The sequence below is a fragment of the Nipponia nippon genome, unplaced genomic scaffold (genome assembly GCF_047370975.1).
Source record: "Nipponia nippon isolate SJK-2023a ecotype South Korea unplaced genomic scaffold, ASM4737097v1 scaffold_3, whole genome shotgun sequence".
NCBI classification, from domain to species: domain Eukaryota; kingdom Metazoa; phylum Chordata; class Aves; order Pelecaniformes; family Threskiornithidae; genus Nipponia; species Nipponia nippon.
Window position 1 is genome coordinate 90876112 of NW_028262347.1, and position 18379 is coordinate 90894490.

The window sequence follows — 18379 nt, forward strand, 5'->3', positions numbered from 1 at the left end:
ATTTATGTGCGATGAATAATTTCATTTACTTTCTTTGAGCCACAGTCAGAAAAATATGCAAGCCCTCTTTAACAATCTGAGCTAGAGTTATTTATGTTGCTGTCTCCCTTGTGACATGCCAAAGCAGTTGATGTCAAGTGGCTTGGTCTTCCTTTTCCCCCCAAAATTCCACATGAATGATGTAGGGGTCAGGGCTTTTGTCTTTGAAAGATGTGTTTATAGAAATGCTTCCCAGGGGATATTTCATGAAAAGCACAAAAGTGCGTGAATTCGTGAACAAGATCTGAAGGTGAGCTAGGGCACAGCTAGCATGCTTCTCTTAATATACCTGTGAATGGAGCCCTTTTCCAGAGACCAGCTCAAACCACAAGCTGTACTGCAGCCATTAGCTAAGTTTGCCTGCTGGATTGAGAAATTCATACACAGCTTTTGCTTTGCTTATACAATATTGTTGAAGATTGAAATGCCATTTAATAAAATGAAGCAATTGTATACATATAAAATGTGTTCATTGAGCTCCAAGACTAGATCTGTACTTAATACTATATTGTCCATGTTCTGGCACAGAGAACAGAATAGAAGGAGGAGGACAAAACGTCAGTGAACTTTATGAAAATAAAGTATGTTTTAAAATATCTATATAACACTTTTCTTCTAAAATCTTTTAGGAGTCTTTCCTCAGTGTGACAGCTCAAGCAATGCCTTAGAGAATAGTCTGTTAGAAACATTCTGTTGGAGTGTGGAGGCTGTGCTCAGATGATGAGGAATGTGGAGTGGGATGCTATGTAAAAATAAGTTCTTTATGGATGTTGAAGTGCATTGTTAAAAAACGTGATTTGGACAAAGCTGCAGTAAACCTACCAGATAACTTGGGAGATTGAAGCTGGATGTAAGGGAAGATTCAGCACTGAATGTAATTCCTGCCTTGGCTGAAGCCTTCTTAGATAGCATTAGTAATCTTTTTTTATCATGAGGAAATTTCAAAATAAGCAGTGTCAGGAGTTTGCATCAGGGTTAATATAACAATGAGATTTCTATTGACTTTGCTTTGGTTGTACAGAAAGAAGAATACAAAGATGAGGCATATTAAGTAAAATTATCTGTCAAATTTGATTCAATAGTTTTGTCCATTCTCAGTATGTATGCTGAGGTTGCCTGTCTCTCTCTAAAGCAGGGGGAATCTCATTGCCTATTCTCAACTATATTGTTTTTTTTATTTAAATTTGAGAACAATATAAATTCACTTATTATAGAACTTACACCACTATTGTCTTTTTTGTTTCTTTTAAATATAGGTTACAACACTAGTAAACTGTCCACAGAATCCTTCTAGTAAGAAAAAGGGCCGTTCCAAAAGAGCTCGTGTCTTGCTAGCTTCTGTGGAAGAAGCCACTTGGAATCTGTTGGACAAGGGGGAAAAAATTGCCAAGGAAGCAATTGTGTTTAAAGAAGAACTTCATGCAGCACTTGCTGATGTCCGGAAAGAGAGTAAGTATATGACAAATAATTTAGGCAGCACAAGGAATTAGTTTAACCATGTAACACTGGTATCAAAATGAAGCTAGGATATCCATGAGAAATATGTTTTGATGTGCAAATGTCTGAACTTTGAGTTCTCTAATTGCATGTTCTCAGCTACCACTTATAAGGAGGTAAAGTGTGCAAGCTGAGCCCCATTGTGGAAAAACACTTAAGTCAGTGGAAGTTTTGTTGTTTTGTGTGGTGTGTCCTGTCCGTTCCCCCCCGCCCCAAATGAAGACAGGATGCCCCTTGTTAATTTTAGTGGCTGTTAAGCACAAGTTTAAGTTAATGCATGCATTAATGCTCTTTTTGAAAAGAACTGTTTACCTGAATCTGGGATTAAGGCCTTTTAGTTAAAAATTTAAAAACAGAAGTCTTCCCTCTTTTGTGCAGTAGCAAGGGCTTACTTTGGGAAGGTATAATAGTCCTGTTTGGAGGTATGTTTTGAGACTTCAGTAGGAAGAAGATGGATTCTTTAACCTACTGTAAGAGTCATCCCCTCATGATAGAGCAGCAAATCTTTGGTGAGTTTTGCCATACTCCTATTTCCTCATGAACTATCTCCCCATTTGCAACCAGACTCGCAGAATAGGACTAGGTTTTATGATCTGCTGAGAGCGCTGTATTATCCACTTTCTTTGAGGTTCTTTGTTGCTTTGTTGATTTTTACTCTCACCATGGATAATCAGGGCCTATTGGGTGAATATGAAGGCCAGGCTCAAACAGTAATAAGCTGGATGATAGACATCCAAAATGTGTTCCTGCAGAAATCAGCCTTGAAAATTGGTTCACGAGAAGGTTTCAGAGGAAAAAGGGGACAGAAGAGTAATGCTTTTAGTGCCTGGTCATTTGAGAATTATGTCCTTTCATCAGTGCTCTCTGAATTTTGTAAACAAATGGTTCCCAAGGGTTGCCTGGAATCGGATTAAGAGGTGCTGATGAAAGCCTTCCCAAACAACCAGGAGCAGACAAGCAAAGAACAATGGTCTGTACTGTAAAGTTATTGTCAGGCCATGTTATTGAATGAGCCAGCAACCAGGCTTGGTTTTATCAAGGGGCAAAGTGGGCTTCAGTTGCCTTTTCACTACTGAGCAGTGTGGTTTATGTTCTTATGCCGTGTGACAACTTGTGCCTGAAGGACTGCACGTTAGCCATTTATATCAGGTCTTTATATCACCCTGCTCTTACTAAAGTTGCAACTTAATCAGGATTTTTTTGTTGCTTTTTTTAATTTTGTCTTCCTCCATGTGCAGCTGGGACAATTTCTGAGTCTCCGCTGTTGTTCAAGGTAGTCGTTACTAGCTATTGGCTTCCTTTGGATCCAGAGATGGCTGCATTTTAGAGTTTGATATATGCATATGGTGTCTGAGATACCTTAAGGTCCTTTGTGATTAAAAGCGTTATGACCAGCAAATATTGTTATCTGTCACACTGATCAGCTGAGGCTTTTAAAAAAATCATTCATTTTGGAGTACTCTTAAAATGTTAGCCCATCCATTCCAGGCCGATAACACAAGACAAGAATAAAATATATAGTTCTATATTGATTTTTATACATAGGTAATATAAAAATATTTCACATTTTAAATTTATTTATTGATTCTCAGCAAAGACCAGAGATAACTACAAAAATAAATAATACATAAAGGAGATTATATACACCTCATACATTTTAAAAGAAAGTTAAGTCCATGTTATCACCTGTCGTTATGCAATGACAAATTGAGTGTTCACAGCTGATCTTCCTCCAAGGATTTGCCAAACTGCATGAGTTAATTTTAAGAAGTTGGTGAACAATTGTAAAATAAATAGCAGTTTGTTAATTTTGAAGATATTTTTAGTCCTTTGAAGCTATATATTATTTTTAATTTGTCGTGTGCCACATCATATGTAACTTTATTGCCTGTTATTCAAGTCACATTCTGCTGCTGTTAAATGTCTCATGTTATTTACTTCAAGCTCTTTGAAAGGATGTGGGTCATAAATTCTGGTAAACTGTGCTTGCATGCCATGCATGTCATAGCCTATAGTATTTAATTTTCTGTGGGCGTATTTTTCTGTGGTGACTGGCAGGTATTTTTATTAATATGCTTTTAAATAAATAATGAATTTTTGCATGTGGCTACAGCTTGTATTTACTGTGTGGTGGAATTTTGAAACAATGCTCTGGATGATTTCACTCAGATGTGAACCAAACCATCAGTCCCAGAGTTGCATATCAACATCTGGAAAGAATAAATACTCTCTCACCTCTTCTCTCATTTTAGCTTGTGTCACTCACTGAGATTGTTGAGTTGAAGACTGTGACATGAGAATTAAATGCTTATTTCTTCTGAATGTCAGTTGCCAGTGTGAAAATGCTGCTTTGTTACTTTTGGAGTTCATTAATAGGGGTTCCTTTTAGAGGAGCAATAGACTTTTTCCAAGCTGCTGCTGATAGTCATGTTCATAATAATGTGTTGGGGAATAAAGAGGCAAATTAGTAGGATAAAAGTGAACCACGGAGATAAGATAAAGAGAAGATTTGCTGTATTTAATTCATGTGATGCATTTGTGACTCATCTAATGTCTTCAGAAATGAGGGCATGGGTGTGGCTTTGCTGACTGCAGTTTGGTCTTGACAAACCCTGTCAGCAGATGAGATTTTGGTTTCTCAAATTCAATTGAGTTCTGCTAGTGACATCTGAAAGAAAGTGTTGCTATAATGGGTGGGAGGCATGTTCCCTGGATAAATCTAGTTTCTGCTTCCTTTGACATCTGCGAAGTTCTACTGAAGATTTATAGTCTTGGAGCTGATCATTTTAATACAGAGGTCCTCTGCATTTTTCTTTGAGTTTCCTCTTGAGAAACATACTTTTTAAGGCCTATCTCTAGCCACATCTTGATTCACCTTCTTCTGGAACTCTGCTAAATGAGTCACTGGGGAGGCCTGTGGGTGGTGGACTATGTGCATAGTCCTAGTAACTGAAGAACTGCCATGTTTTCCTGTTGAGCTGGTTTGGTGAAGCTTTGTTAAAGGGCACTCATGTACATATTTTTATTCTAAAATAGTGTAATAAACCCAAATATAAGTATTTTGAAAAATTCTCACTGCCAGATTTCATGTCTACAGCATTTAAAAAAATTGCTTTCTGACTCATAATGTGCTGTCAATTAATAGTAAAATAATTGACCCCTGTACAAAGAAGCAAGAAGCATTGTTCAACCATGAATGCTTCTGACACTAAACATCAGACTATAATTAATGTCCTGATTCTGATATTTAATCAATTTTAAGACAAAACAGTAATGTAGTTTACGTGGGGAAATGATATCTTAGGAATTTGCATTAAAGTCTAGTGTTATACTTAGGATAATGATATTTTGCTTTTACGTCAAGGTGTGATTGCTTATAGTTTTCAAACAGTTGTACAGGCACAGCTAAAATGTTTGGTATTTATTGCCACTGCTTACTGACTATATATGGTCAGAAACACAACAGTTGTTGTCTGTGTTGTTTCTATCTATTGCAGTGTCTGTGTTTCATGTGTTTAGCTGTTATCATGCTCAAGTGTGTTCCTAGATAAGCCTTTCATTACACATAACAGTGAATTGAAAGCAAGTTACTTGCTGGAGTTATGTTTTGGGCCTTCAGTTACTCTTTAGAAGGAAATAAAAAAAAATAATTTGATATTCCGAATGTCCATATTTAATGTCTTTTGACATTAAACAGGGGAGGCAAGACTTTGATGGCATGGAAGAAATGACCGTTCACTGTCAAGAAATGGGGAGTGTACTGTAAGGATATTTACTAAAGGAAGGGGATAGTGATCTCTCGTATTATACTGTGTTCCATTTGTCCCCTCGCAAAAATCTTAAACATGAGCGTAGCTTTCTCATTCTACATGGAGGTACATGCGTATGCTCTCCGTCTAAGACTTTCATTCTGGGAGACAGAATTTAGATATCCAAGTGGCTTAAAATAATCTGTGCTGTACACACTGTTCATCAAACCAAGAACAGATCCCTTGTAGAAAAGCTTCTGACATCACCATCACTGGATCAGGTGTCCCTGAGTGGGAAAGGGGGAATGAAGAGATGGGTGTAAGGCGCAAAGGGGGTGTGTGGTGGCTCTGATTACACATTAGGAAGAACTGTATGAGATGTGGAAGTGGAACTTCCTGGTAGGCAGCAGTGAAATAATTGCAGTGCAACAGAATACAGTGGTATCTGAGTGGGGTAAGAGACTGTGTGGCAGGAGAAAAATGTCCTGTAACATCTACAGAAAGCTATTGTGAGAATCTGAGTTATCATGGTGTTGATACGTCCTGCATGTTCCTAATATTCAATCTGCTTTGCCCTGACACTGATAGTGTCACTTCCAGCTGCCTGGCTGAAGCAGAATCCCTTATTTGCTGTAGCAGATGAAGATGGTACTTGTGGGAGCAGAACAGGTGATTATACTAGTGACTGGTATTGTTTAATCTCTTGTTTTTAGAAAGGGTAGGTTCTTTTGTGCTCTGATACGACATTGACTCCCAACCTTCTCTGGTACTGATTCTACTTGTGTTAGTTCATGTCTGCGGAACCTGAGGTTGCAAATACTAGTGTAAAACAGTTTATAAGTTTTCTATTATTGGTATAAACCATTGTTTGTTTTTTTTCTCTCAAGTTTGAGACTAGGACATTGGAAATCCTCTCTTTTTACTGACTCTGGTACCTCCCTCCCTCCCTTAGTCAATGGGCTCCCTTTCACAACTGTGTTTCTCTGGAACTGTAAATCCACCAGCCTCTAAGGGTGCAGTTCAGAGGAGTGGGTGACAGGACTTTCTTGGCAACAATATCTCCTTGTGGGAAGACAAAAGAGTGGCATAAAATTCACTGCATTCCATGTGGATTTCTCACTGCTGGAGTTAAAAATAAAAAATGAGCCAGATGTAAAAATAAATGGAAGAGAGAGAAATGTGATGCTTGCATAGGATTTAGTAGGAGAAAGAAAATCTATTCAAAGAAATAACAGAAGAAAGCATAATTCTGATGGTCTTGCCTAAACCAATAAAGAACACTTAGCTGTTGCCTGAGTGTGATCTTCAACACTGTCTCTGAGTGGTGCTCACTGACTGCAGTTAGTGGTATTACTGCAAGTATCTGTATAGACAGATTGCCTGCCATCGGCTAGCAGCCCAGCAGAAGTGTGTACCTTTTGTCAGCTATTTGCCAACAGCAAATTTGCCAGCAGTTGACTTGTTTTTAAAGGAATTTTCATGTAAGTTTTTGGATATTTTTGGTGCTGCATAAAGTGCATGGATCCTCTAACTTTTTTAAAAATTACCTGTGGTTGAACTGTGTTTTTTACCTTTCCCTATGCCCGAGCATAGATTTTTTGTAAGCACATGCATAAGTAGTGGTCATTTGACAGTAGCAGTCAGTAGCTGGTCAGCTAATGGAGGTAACACCATTTACTTTGGGAGTCATCTATCTGTGTGTGCTGAATAGAGTCTTGGAAGTATCTGCCTTCCAATAATTATGTAGTTACAATATATTCTGACTTTGATTCTTTGAATTGCTTCTCACTTGAATGTCTAAAATAATTGAAATACTATGAATACTCCCATCTTTCTGCTTCCCTATTTGTGCCACTAAAAGGGCACTGTCTTTCATGTTTCATTGTTTGTGACAAATGTAATTATGAAAGAATATCCACTTGATGGGAATTACAATAAAATGGATGAAATTGCATCGAACTGTCATGCTGTCTGCTGCATTTTAAGAAAATTCTAACATGTTGTTGTTGGAGCTGTCACTTTCTGCTGCTGCTTGTACTCAGAGCTCCTATCTGCCTAGGCTACATCACATAGCTCTATTTTAGGGTCATGACTTTATAGTTGTTCATCTGGCCATCCCAGCTTATGCCCAACTCATTTCTAAGGGGTTGGTTATATTTCAGACCCTTCTGGCTTGTCTTTGCTCACACATTCGCTCTCAGAATCACAGAATGGTTGAGGTTGGAAGGGACCTCTGCAGGTCATCTGGTCCAACCCCCTGGCTCAGGCAGGTCCACCAGTCTGCACAGGACCATGTCCAGTCAGCTTTTGAATATCTCCAAGGATGGAGACTCGACAACCTTCCTGGTCGGCCTGGGCCACTGCTAAGTCACTCTCACAGTGAGAAAAATATTTTCTGATGTTTAAACGGAACCTCCCGTGTGTCAGTTTATGCCCATTGTCTCTGGGCTGGTCACTGGTCACCACTAAAAAGAGTCTGGCTCCATCTTCTTTGCACCCTCCCTTCAGGTGGTTATAAATACTGATAAGATGCCACTGAGCTTTCTCTTCTCTAGCCTGAACAGTCCCAGCTCTCTCGGCCTTCCCTCATATGAGAGGTGCTCAGGTCCCTTAATCATGTTTGTGGCTCAAGTACCTGGAAGATATCAGTGTTGAAATGGTAGTATTTTCAGATTTTAGGACTATTTGAAGTTTTGAAGTGTCTGAGGTTCTTGAAGCACACCCAAATCCATATGGCCATTCTCATCTGGAAGGCATAATACCAGTGACCTGGGCAAATAATCACATGTGGGACCTGTGAACATACAGTTCAACCTTGTGTTTGTGGATGGGGGAAGCATTACATTAGAGGTTTCTGAGGAGCTGCTGTGCTGTCAGAAGATTATGTTTTTGTTCCCAATTTCTATTAAATATTCCTGGAAATAGCACCATCTCCTATCCTCAGCTAAGCTATATCTCACTTCTCTCCTGATCCGTTCAGTTACTAACTCATAGGCTCACCATTCACTCCTGTCTGGGCTTCTCACAGCTGAGTACTTTCACTCCTTCCTAACCAACCAGTTCCTTTCTAATCGGTAGCTCTGCTTCCCTCGTTGGTTTTGTTTGGACAATTTTTACAGTGCACAAAGAGACTCTACTAGCAGGATATACAGAATATGAAAAATAAAAAGTAGTTGGTTAGTGGCTAACACATACAACACACAGCTAAGGCTAATGACTGACAGATCAAAGTGTTAACGTATTTATTACCCCCAGTAATGCTGGCCAGACAGTTGGCAGTCATCTGGGAAAACGTTGGCCTCTGCTCCTTTGGAACTGTGGCTCAGTTTTGCTGAGTTATTTTACAAGTTCCTGGGTCTTTTTGCCTAAGGTTTATAACTTTTCATGTCAGTATTTTTTTCCTCTTAGATTCTTTGACTGCTAATTACTACTGTCTCTGCAACTCCACTTCTGTCTGTGTTTTTACTTATCTTGTGTGGTGTTAGCTAACATACTTTCTTGCGCGTTACCAAAAATTTTCTCAGCTAAGGTCACACAGTTGTACTGTACCAAACTAGGCTGTGGATCAGGGAGAGCTGAACCACAGGGCTGAGGATTCCATGTAGTCTTCCTCTGGTTGGTTGATTCTCTCCCTCTCTCCGCCCCCCCTCCAAATTTTCCTCTCAAAGTAGCCAGTTCTTTTTTCTTTTCTTATTGCCTTCCCTTCATTAATTATCTTCTCAGTTTCTCCAGACCTAACTAGTTTTCAACAGAAGTTCTTCTGAACTGCAGCTGATTCTGTGCCTAAGAAGTTTTAAGTTCCCTAAAGGTCACCAAGTTGACTTGCTACTTATCCTTTTATCCTGGGAAGTATGTGAGGTTGACAGACCACATTTATCTTGGGCTACAAACCTATTTGCAATTCTGGCTTAAAGTGCTGAGTTAAAATAAGTTAATAGCTGCTTTGGCTTTGCTCGCATGGCACAAGGCACTGCAGAAATAGTAGTGAATCTGGTCTGTTTGCTTACCTTGTAAGTAAATGCAAATAAATAACAGGTAGTAGAATACTGCATGCTGTTTTCTTCCTCTCCTTATAAACACTTCAGGTGTTCTGTATGTCTAAAAAAAAACAAACCAAAAAACTAAAACAAAACTCCGTCTATAAATAGTGGAACAAGGAGAGCCTGTCTTCCTTCAAATTTTGCATCTCAACGCTTCTGTAGATTCTTCGAAGCTTACTAATAGGTGAGCTTTTACTTCCAGCCCCAGCCTGCCATCAGTGAAGGCTTTAACTTGGTCTCTTTCCTGATTTCCTGTTTTCATGGAAAAGTAGTTAGCTAACTTCTAACATCTTGCCCTGTGTAAAAATTTTATTGAAGTTGGTCAGAAAGTTCAAAAGTTAGCAGGTGGCCAGTCAAACAGTGATGATGATAATTTTATTGTCTTGGGAAACAATGTCTCCCTGATGCTTTAGTCAGTATTTGATAAAATGAATCCTCAGGGACCAAGTTGGACAGCTTTACACTCATACATCTTAATTGCAGAAAAAATTTCCATTGTTTCATGCTTTCTTGTCTTATTAAGACATTGCATGTGTCAGCTTCCTGTTTTTGTGCAAATGTTTTTAAGAATCTGACAGCTATAATGGTCTGAATTAATACTACAGTGTACATATTCCAAATACATAAAAAATATGTGATGTTAACTTTTACAGCCTGAAAGATAACAAGTCAAATTTAAGATATTCAAAACCAGTGATTGGCAGGACAAACAGATGGTAGTTAAATACTATGAAATAAAACGGAGACAGTTTGTCAGGTTATTCATTGACATTGCTTGTTCTCAGAAATTTGGAAAGTTTTCTTTGTATTTGAAGTCATAAGAGAAATGAAAGGGCAAAGATTTTAATTTTATGGTAGTGTGTATACACTGTACTTCCCATGTCCTTATTAAGGCACAATGAATTTCCAGAGTTAGTATCTTAAATTCCTACTAGAACTTCCTAAATTGCTATTAATTTATTAACGTTTGTAGCAGTCACCCTCAAAATACATCTAAAGATATGTATGCATGTAAGTAGCATTTTCTCTCTCCGTTTACTTCCCCCCCCTCCAGGATTACTGGGCTCAAATCAGTGCTTTGAAACTTCTTCCTGTACTGAAAACAGGACTTATCTGGAGAAGGGTTTCTGTCCATTGTAGATGGGGAAATAAAAACCTTAAAAATTGGTGGTTCTGATGAATATTTGATTTTTATTTCCCGTAGTTTTATTTGTTGTGATGTGCTCAGCTATGGTGCATTATCTCACCGACTACTAGAGAGAAGTTCTAATTTGCTGTCCTGAGCACGAGAAACTGATATTTTTTTAATTTTCACTGTTTTGTGATGTAGCAGGTGCTAGATCTCAAATTAGTGTGATTTTTATTTATTTATGGAGTTTGCTAAGCATGTACTTAAGATACGTAATTTGCACAAAGACTTTAACAAATCCAAGAGAAAACCAGAGAGCACTATTCAAGATGGGTGTTCCTGGAAAACTGATGAGTTTCAGCATGTTGGAAGTATTCAGTGTTCTGATAATCAGGCCAGTACTATGTCAGGTGCTGGTATGGGAACTCTGTAGTAATTGGTAGATTTATTTTTGTAGCCTTTGCTCAATATTTTTCTCAAATACAGTTTCTAGTAAGAGCAGTAAAGCTTGTTTTTTCTCTGAAACTTGAGAAATGAAGTCACATATAGAACCAGTCTGGCAAACTCTGGTGAACTTGAATAGTTCTCACTCAATTCTGATTTAGGGAGCACATAAAAGTCTGTATCTATGTAATTACAGGAAATCCCTTATGTTTGTATGTATTTCTATGAATATGCATTAATTACTGATTTTATGTATTTTGTACAAACCTTGTTGCCTATTTTTTGATTTGAGGACTCCAAAGCTTATAAAAACACATATTTGGTTCAGGTAGCAAAACTCTTTGCATGACTTTAGCTTTGATTTTACTACCAGATACTCTGAAGTAGACACGCCAGTAGCATGCCTGCATGAGGCCTGCCCAGACGTCTTGCCTTTGAGTGAAGCTATACAGTGCTAAGGGTACTGTGAGTTTTATTTCAGAAGGCAATATTCTCTCCTTACTTTTAATCAGAATTTGTAGAACAAAATTAAACAAAAATTACATGTTCCTGCACTCTCTTTTTCTATGTAGAAAACCTCCGTGATACAAACGACTGCTTGGAGAAATGTACCCCATTCTTATATCGAGACTTGGGTAATTTAGATATAGGAAGAAAGACTATTGCATAATAAGTGATTGAACTCTGCAGCAATATCAAATTTTTTGAATGCCGTATTTTTCTTTACTGTTGCAGCCAAAATCCAGGACAGGCGTAAGGCAGCTGTCAACAAAGGGCTGGCCCCCTGAATATGTAGTCTTTTAATAGCTGCATTTACTAATGATGTTTCCTAATTTTAGCACAGCCAAAACTATTAATTTTTGTGACTTTTGATCCATCTTTGGTTTCCAAGCTGATACAGAGAGTTTAATTGGTCAAACGTTTATTTGTTTGTGCTTGTGTGACAAGAGTTTTCCAGTGCTATTCTCTGTAGAGTGAGTTCTGTCAAGGTTGTGCCATCACTAGCAAAGCTCCTCAGGTGATAACAGACTTTTAAATGCTTTTAGAAATGAATTCAATGGCATTTTTTTACTCAGAATAAGTCTAGGTGACAGACTGCTGAAAGTAAACTTGGGTGTTTGTCATCATTGTTCTTATTGTTAAATTTCATTTGCAAAACTTGATGTTCGAGAGCAGTATATTATTGTCTACTGGCACAGTTACTAGCTCCATTGCATAGATTTCACCTATTTTATGTCAGAGTCAGATGTTTGAGTGTATGAGATTTTCATTCCATTAACTTATATTTGTAATGAGAAGAACAATATTTGATTCCCTTCTGTGACCAGGAATTATTTAATAGCAAGGACAGCAAAGTACATAGTAATATAAAAAGCAGTGACTAGAAAAGTTTAACATAGAGCCCCTGGCCTCATTGTGTACAACTAAGAGTAATGGTGTGATTGCCAAGGGAATTATTTCAGAGTTAAATGATTCAGAAGAACAGAAAGGGAACATCATTCAAAATGTAGAACATTCTGCATGATCTGTAATAATTGACCTTCATTTCAAGGCATTAGGGCAACAAAGAAATTCCAAATTTATTGGCAATACTTGTGACTTGCCAAATAACTGATTGAGTTTTAACTATTTTTTTTCCTGGGTGTTGCAATATAGCCTAAGGGAATTTATGTCTTCATTTTGCAGGTCAAGCCTTAAAGGTATCAGCAGAGGCATTTACCAGTGATCCCTGCTATCTGCCTAAGAGGCAGGCTGTTGTCCAAGCAGCACGATCTCTGCTTACAGCTGTCACAAGGCTTCTAATTCTGGCAGACATGGTTGATGTGGCATACTTACTGGAACATTTAACTGTGGTGAGTAGAATTTGACTTAACTCAGACTCCCTTTAGCCAGAAAAGTGTCTGCTGATGGTTCTTTCTGCCTGGCAAATTCTTTTTGCACTTGAAAATTGCAGATCTCATGCACATAACACCTTGGCAATTGGTAAAAGTGTAGATTCTAGATGAGATTTGTAGAACGTACCAAAAAAAAAAGAAGTCTTCTACTTCTAACTCAATGTATTTGATCTGGGGAAGCAGATGGTTATCTGTACAATTATATTTTAACTTCCTTTTATTTCTTATTTCCTATTTTATTACTTGAATTGCTGTACAGCTTTTTATGCATGAAACTTTCTTGATATTTGTGGTGATAGTAGGGAATAATTTATTTGTTGAGAATGTTAAAGGTGGAATTTTACGTGAATATTTATGGAGGGAAAGAACTGAGTATGTAAGAGTCTAGCTCGGTATTCAAGTTGGTTTGTGAGAGAGATCAGCTAAAAGGAGAGGGAGGAGATGTGTGAGAGGCCTCTGGCGACTCCTCAGCTCCAGCTACATATTCTACACTGCAGACAGAAGACTAGAAAGTCCTAATGTTTGCAAAGCTTTAAAAATTGTGCAGAGAAAATATTCTCTAAAAGCCACTTAATTTTTTCCCTCAAGGGAATAATATGTTTCAGAAGTGCATATCATCGGAGTGCTATGTTTTGGGTCATCTTTTTTCCCACTCGGCTCTCTGTATACAGAAGGGATGGCCTCATTCTTCTGTTCCCACATAAAACTTACCAGTGGTTGGGCCACTATTGCTGAATTAGGCAAAATGGTCACACTTCTGTTGTTCAACATCAAAATACTTTCTTTTCTACATAAACTTGACTCCCTTTAATGTGACCCATAGTGTCCCATGTGAGCAGGCTTCCTTTCTGTTTTGAAGAGTCTGATTTTAATCTTCCCAGCATCATGTGCCTGACCACAAAAATGTGTTTACTGAGTTTTTTGTCTGGCTACTTAACTCCATTCAATCTGGTATGTGTCTTCACTGGGAAGAGCAAGGAATTGTTCTATTTTTGTTTCCTTTTTTTTTTTTTTTTCCTAATATCTTCAGTAATGTGTGACAGACTGATAAAAATTCAAAGTTCTATTGACTTCTTAATGTTTCAGGGCATAGGTGAATGGTCAGTACCACCTCTAATGCCTCATTGCACAGGAGCCACCGACTTAAAGGGGACCATTGTGAAGCAAGTTCAGTTTGGTGAGGACAGGGGAATGAAAATTTAGCTCCCAATCAGAGTAGGAACAGTATTTCATAATAAAACAATGTTGTGTGGGTTTCAGTGCTGTGTTTGAAACATCCAACATCATTGACAATTGTTGGAGATGCAGTATAGGCTAAATGAACACTGACTTGCAGAAGCTTCTATGTTGTTACATATGTATGAAATTTGTTAGCTGTGAGAGGGGTGGCCTATGTCTTTTGGACTGTTTGTGGAAAATTTTCTTAAATTATATTTTTCATTGGTAGCCTGTTAAATTTTTACATATATATTTTCATAATCCTAGGTGCACCCTTCTAAAATGTTTTCAATATGTTTTACATGAGAGAACTAAAATTGAGTAGTTTGCTTTCCTCGAGTTTCAGTATTTCTTAACAACTGTATAATTCACTTCATGATTTCCATTTGAAAATGAAAACAAACAATAATTGAAAATCATAAAAGAATGCAAAGAATCATTCAGGAAAAACTCCAACACTGCAAAGAGTACAATTAAGTTTTCTTCTTCTTCCATACTTTAATTTAGTTCTCTTAGTAGGAGTGAGAACTGAATTCTTCAATTAACTCTTAGAATAAATTATTGTGGCATAACACTCTCCAAAATGGCTATGTAAAAAGACTCATCCTAGTCCTTAGAGGAAGGTGGTACATTTTCCATATTTATTTAGTTTCTGCCCTGGCTGTTGAACTTGCCAACAGTGGTACTAGCTGTAACGATGTCTTTCTATGTTGACATCTAATTAGGAAATCGACTTAGAAGATAGAGTAATTTCAGCATATGCTGCTGAACAACCTTCAAATTAGAACAACTTTTCGTCATGACTAACTGAGCCAGATTTAAATGCAATTAAATATTTTAATGAGTCTCAACTTTGCTCTTTTCAAAGTCCTTAACTTTTATATAATTTAAAACTCTCTTAGGAATTCAGTTTTTCTTTAATGTGGACTTGCTCCAAAAAAAAGACGTTGTATTCACACAGGGGCTGCAGCATAGAAAGTAGACCTTGTCTTTGCTGTATCAGCTTTAATACTCTCAATGTCTGCATGCTCATATGACTTGAAAATCAACTCTCTTTAAAAGTCATTAGCAGTTTTTCTTTGAACTAGTTCTAAAATTTTAATACTCCTACTGTTTTATCCTCTTCACAAAAACATGGATGTTACAGCTGTTATGAATCATTTAAGAGAGGAGAAATTTCATTGCCCTTTATTTCCATAACTCTGAGCTCTATAATTGTCATAGAACAAAATTAAGAAATTGAAAGGACTGAGCCAAAATTAATTTTAAAAATGGAAAAAAAACCCCGGAAGTAATAGTAGAATAAATGAAATGAAAATTCTAACCAAGGAAGTTTTCTTTGTTTGTATGTATAAAATGAAAGAAAGTCATCCAGCATCATCAAAGAACTCCGTAGAGTATTAATCAGATCTTATTCAACATGGAAGTATTTCATTGGAATTATCTATTTATGTATCTAAAGAGTGCTGAAAGTTTCTAGTCTTGCTCACTCAGTAAAGCTGGTTAATTCCAATGCTGCCATTCAAAACATTTGAAACCATACTTACTTCTACTGACAGAATGCAGTCTGGATCATTAAACTTTAATTTCCTCTGTCATCTGTGCATAAAAATAGAAAGGAAACAATGACAGTGTGACTAGCTGTCACATAAAGCCTCGTCTAGTGTTACCTGTCACATCTGCCATTCTCAGTATACCTAGGGAAAAAGATGAACCTCAGCTACCTCCTTCCAGTTTATGTAGTCTGTAAGAGTATTGTTTTCTGTACATTTTACCTAGACTTTGGACTGTTTTTGACTTCTGTGTAATAAAATCTTTATATAAAACAGAGTATAATGATGAAAATACAGAATATTTTTGTCACAAAAATGCTGAAATGCAACTTCTAAACTAGAAATAACAGGTCAGTCTATTTGGAAGAATTTGATAAACCTGGCAGGAATTTCACTCCAAATATCCAAACACACGTTTGTGAACATGAGATTAGCTTTTTTGAAATTCCACTAATAAAGTGGAGAGAATTCTGGTTGTTTTATGGATTCTATAGAATCTTCACCCAGTAAAGTGTGTATCAAATAATGCATATTAGAAGCCAGTAGAGATTCTCAGTGAGTGATCATATTCTGGCACAGTACACTTCTAGACATTTGTGGAATTTACCTCCTTATATGAGTATGATGGTGCGGTGCAAACAGCAAGCTCATTTTAGAGTTGACTGAGAAAATAAAGTACATCGCACCGACAAGAAAGGTTTTGCTTCTTTAAACAACTTAAATTTTTTTAAACAGGGAAGAGTCTAAATAAATAGCTGTCCACATCTGAGTTTCCATACCTAGTTTAGAGTTTGAAGTCTCTAATCAAAAAACTGTGCTGTGAAAAATGTAGTCAGGTGAAGGGCTATATCATGTATTGCACTCTTTGATTCAGAGTTGTATTACCAGCCTCATTCATTATGGTTAGTAATGCTCAGTATTATTTAATTAAGTGAATTAACAGACTAATGGAATTGCTTGAATTTATTGATCAGAGGAGAACAGCAAGAAGGTAACAAGTTCTGAGAATTTAATTCAAAGCGCATTGGCAGTCTGTCTTTCTCTAATCTATTTCAGATCATGCTGAGCCAACATGTTTTATCTGCCTTTTTTCCCTTCTTGTCATGCTTGTAGATTTACTGTTTAAGTCTTCATATTTTTCATGAACGCCTCAGACAGCGTGATCTTTATAAAATGCTTGCTTAGAGTTATTTAAAACTCTTGCCATGAAAAAAAAAATGAGAATGGCTACAGATAAGAAGCAACTTGTGAACTTGGGCCCTGTAGACATAGTGCTGTCTGTTCCTCCCTTCCCTGCAGAGTATTCATCAGCATTAAAAATGTTTTGAGCAGGAGAAACACAGTATGGTTACATAAAAGAAGAGAGGTAAGTCATCTCAGGCTTACCTATGCTTCAGATTTTAGGCATTTGGTTCGACTTGCATAACTCTGCTTAAACTAGAATTTGACTTGCTCCCTGCATTACCTTCTGGCTGTTTTGATATTGTGGTATCATGCAGTAAAACATTAAAAAACTGAAAAAGGGCAGAAAAGAATGTAGGCTACCCTGGGGGTACAGGGCCAGGTTGTGAAACTGAAAATGATCAGAATCTTCCCACCTTCCTTTTGGTGGGCATGGGTCACCCCCATGGCAAGAGAAATCTCTGAAGATAAGGGGTGTTAAGAAGATGACAGGCGTCTTTGGGAGAGGATTTGGCTTCTCCTTCGGTTCATGCTCATATTTATTTTCTCATCAACCAGCAGAAATGGATTCTTGCTACCAATCTGAGGTCAGTATATGCCACGTAGGATGCAGTTGTTTGTAATCAGGGCTACAGTGTTTATCATTGCACTTTGCAAATTCTGTGGCAGTCTGTAATGTGCAATAAATGACAGAGGAAAAGCAGCTCCTGAAGAATTACTTTTAAGAGTTGGGCTTTTCAAAGTGAACATCTTTTTGAGTGCAACAGGAACCTGGATCCACTTCTGTTCTTGGTATAGTGGCCTCTTGACTGCTGCTTTGTACTCCCTAATGACTCGTGGCTTTACAACCCTTAGGGCATCCCTTGAAACAGCCATATTCTTAAGGACTCTCTTCTCACAAACCGTTGCTAAGGAACAGACTCCCCAGTCACTGCAGTTCTGTTTATGTAATATCTGGTTTTGGTCTTAGCATGGGGAATTTTTGGTCTTAGCATGGGAATTTGGTCCTAGCATGGAAAAAAAGAGCATTATCCTTTTCTTGCCATTCAGAAATATGGCTTTGAAGGGACCCTAATTGGCCAGCTTCCGGTACTAGTGTTCCAAAATTTCTTTGAAGTGAGCAAGCCTGAAGGCTCCTGAACCTGTTTTACCAGAGCACAAGAAAACCAAAGGGGGTATAGTGGCTGTATTTCCAAGAGAAAAACACAATTGCTGCGTTAAAAACACACTTAAATGAAAAGGTTTGAAAAGAAATCTAATCCTTGCTTCTTTGCAGGATAGAACCTTCCCTTCAGTCTTATTTCTAGTTCAGTACCTCTCAGCAGATTTGTGTCTGCAATAGACTCTTCAGTGTCATCTTTATGTGTATTGAAAACTTGTCTTTGCTGTCATGTCTAAGACTTAGGTGTGGGTCAGCTCCCTCAGGAATTACTACTTCTCGGGAATTTCCTAGTTTTGCTTCTGCTGCAGGCACCCTGACTGCTGTCTTTCACTGTTTTCTGTCCTACCTAGAAGGGTCTCCATGAGCAAAGCATGCTTGGTAGATTTGAGAGAGGATCATTTCCATTTCTTCCAGAGTGTCTGCATGATTTAGAGTACAGTAGGAGCAGACCCTCAGCCTTAGTGGTGGGAG

The 18379-nt window shown here is 37.7% G+C and overlaps 1 protein-coding gene across 3 annotated transcripts in view; it reads left to right on the forward strand.

The window, feature by feature from the left end:
• The window catches only part of CTNNA3 (catenin alpha 3), a 544198-nt gene that overhangs the window by 11360 nt on the left and 514459 nt on the right, over positions 1 to 18379 (forward strand). For all 3 annotated transcript variants that reach the window (XM_009465979.2, XM_087766290.1, XM_087766291.1), the window contains exons 3-4: positions 1296 to 1488; positions 12585 to 12751. In XM_009465979.2, coding sequence (XP_009464254.2) covers positions 1296 to 1488; positions 12585 to 12751 — 360 coding nt within the window. The remainder of the gene's footprint in view (positions 1 to 1295; positions 1489 to 12584; positions 12752 to 18379) is intronic.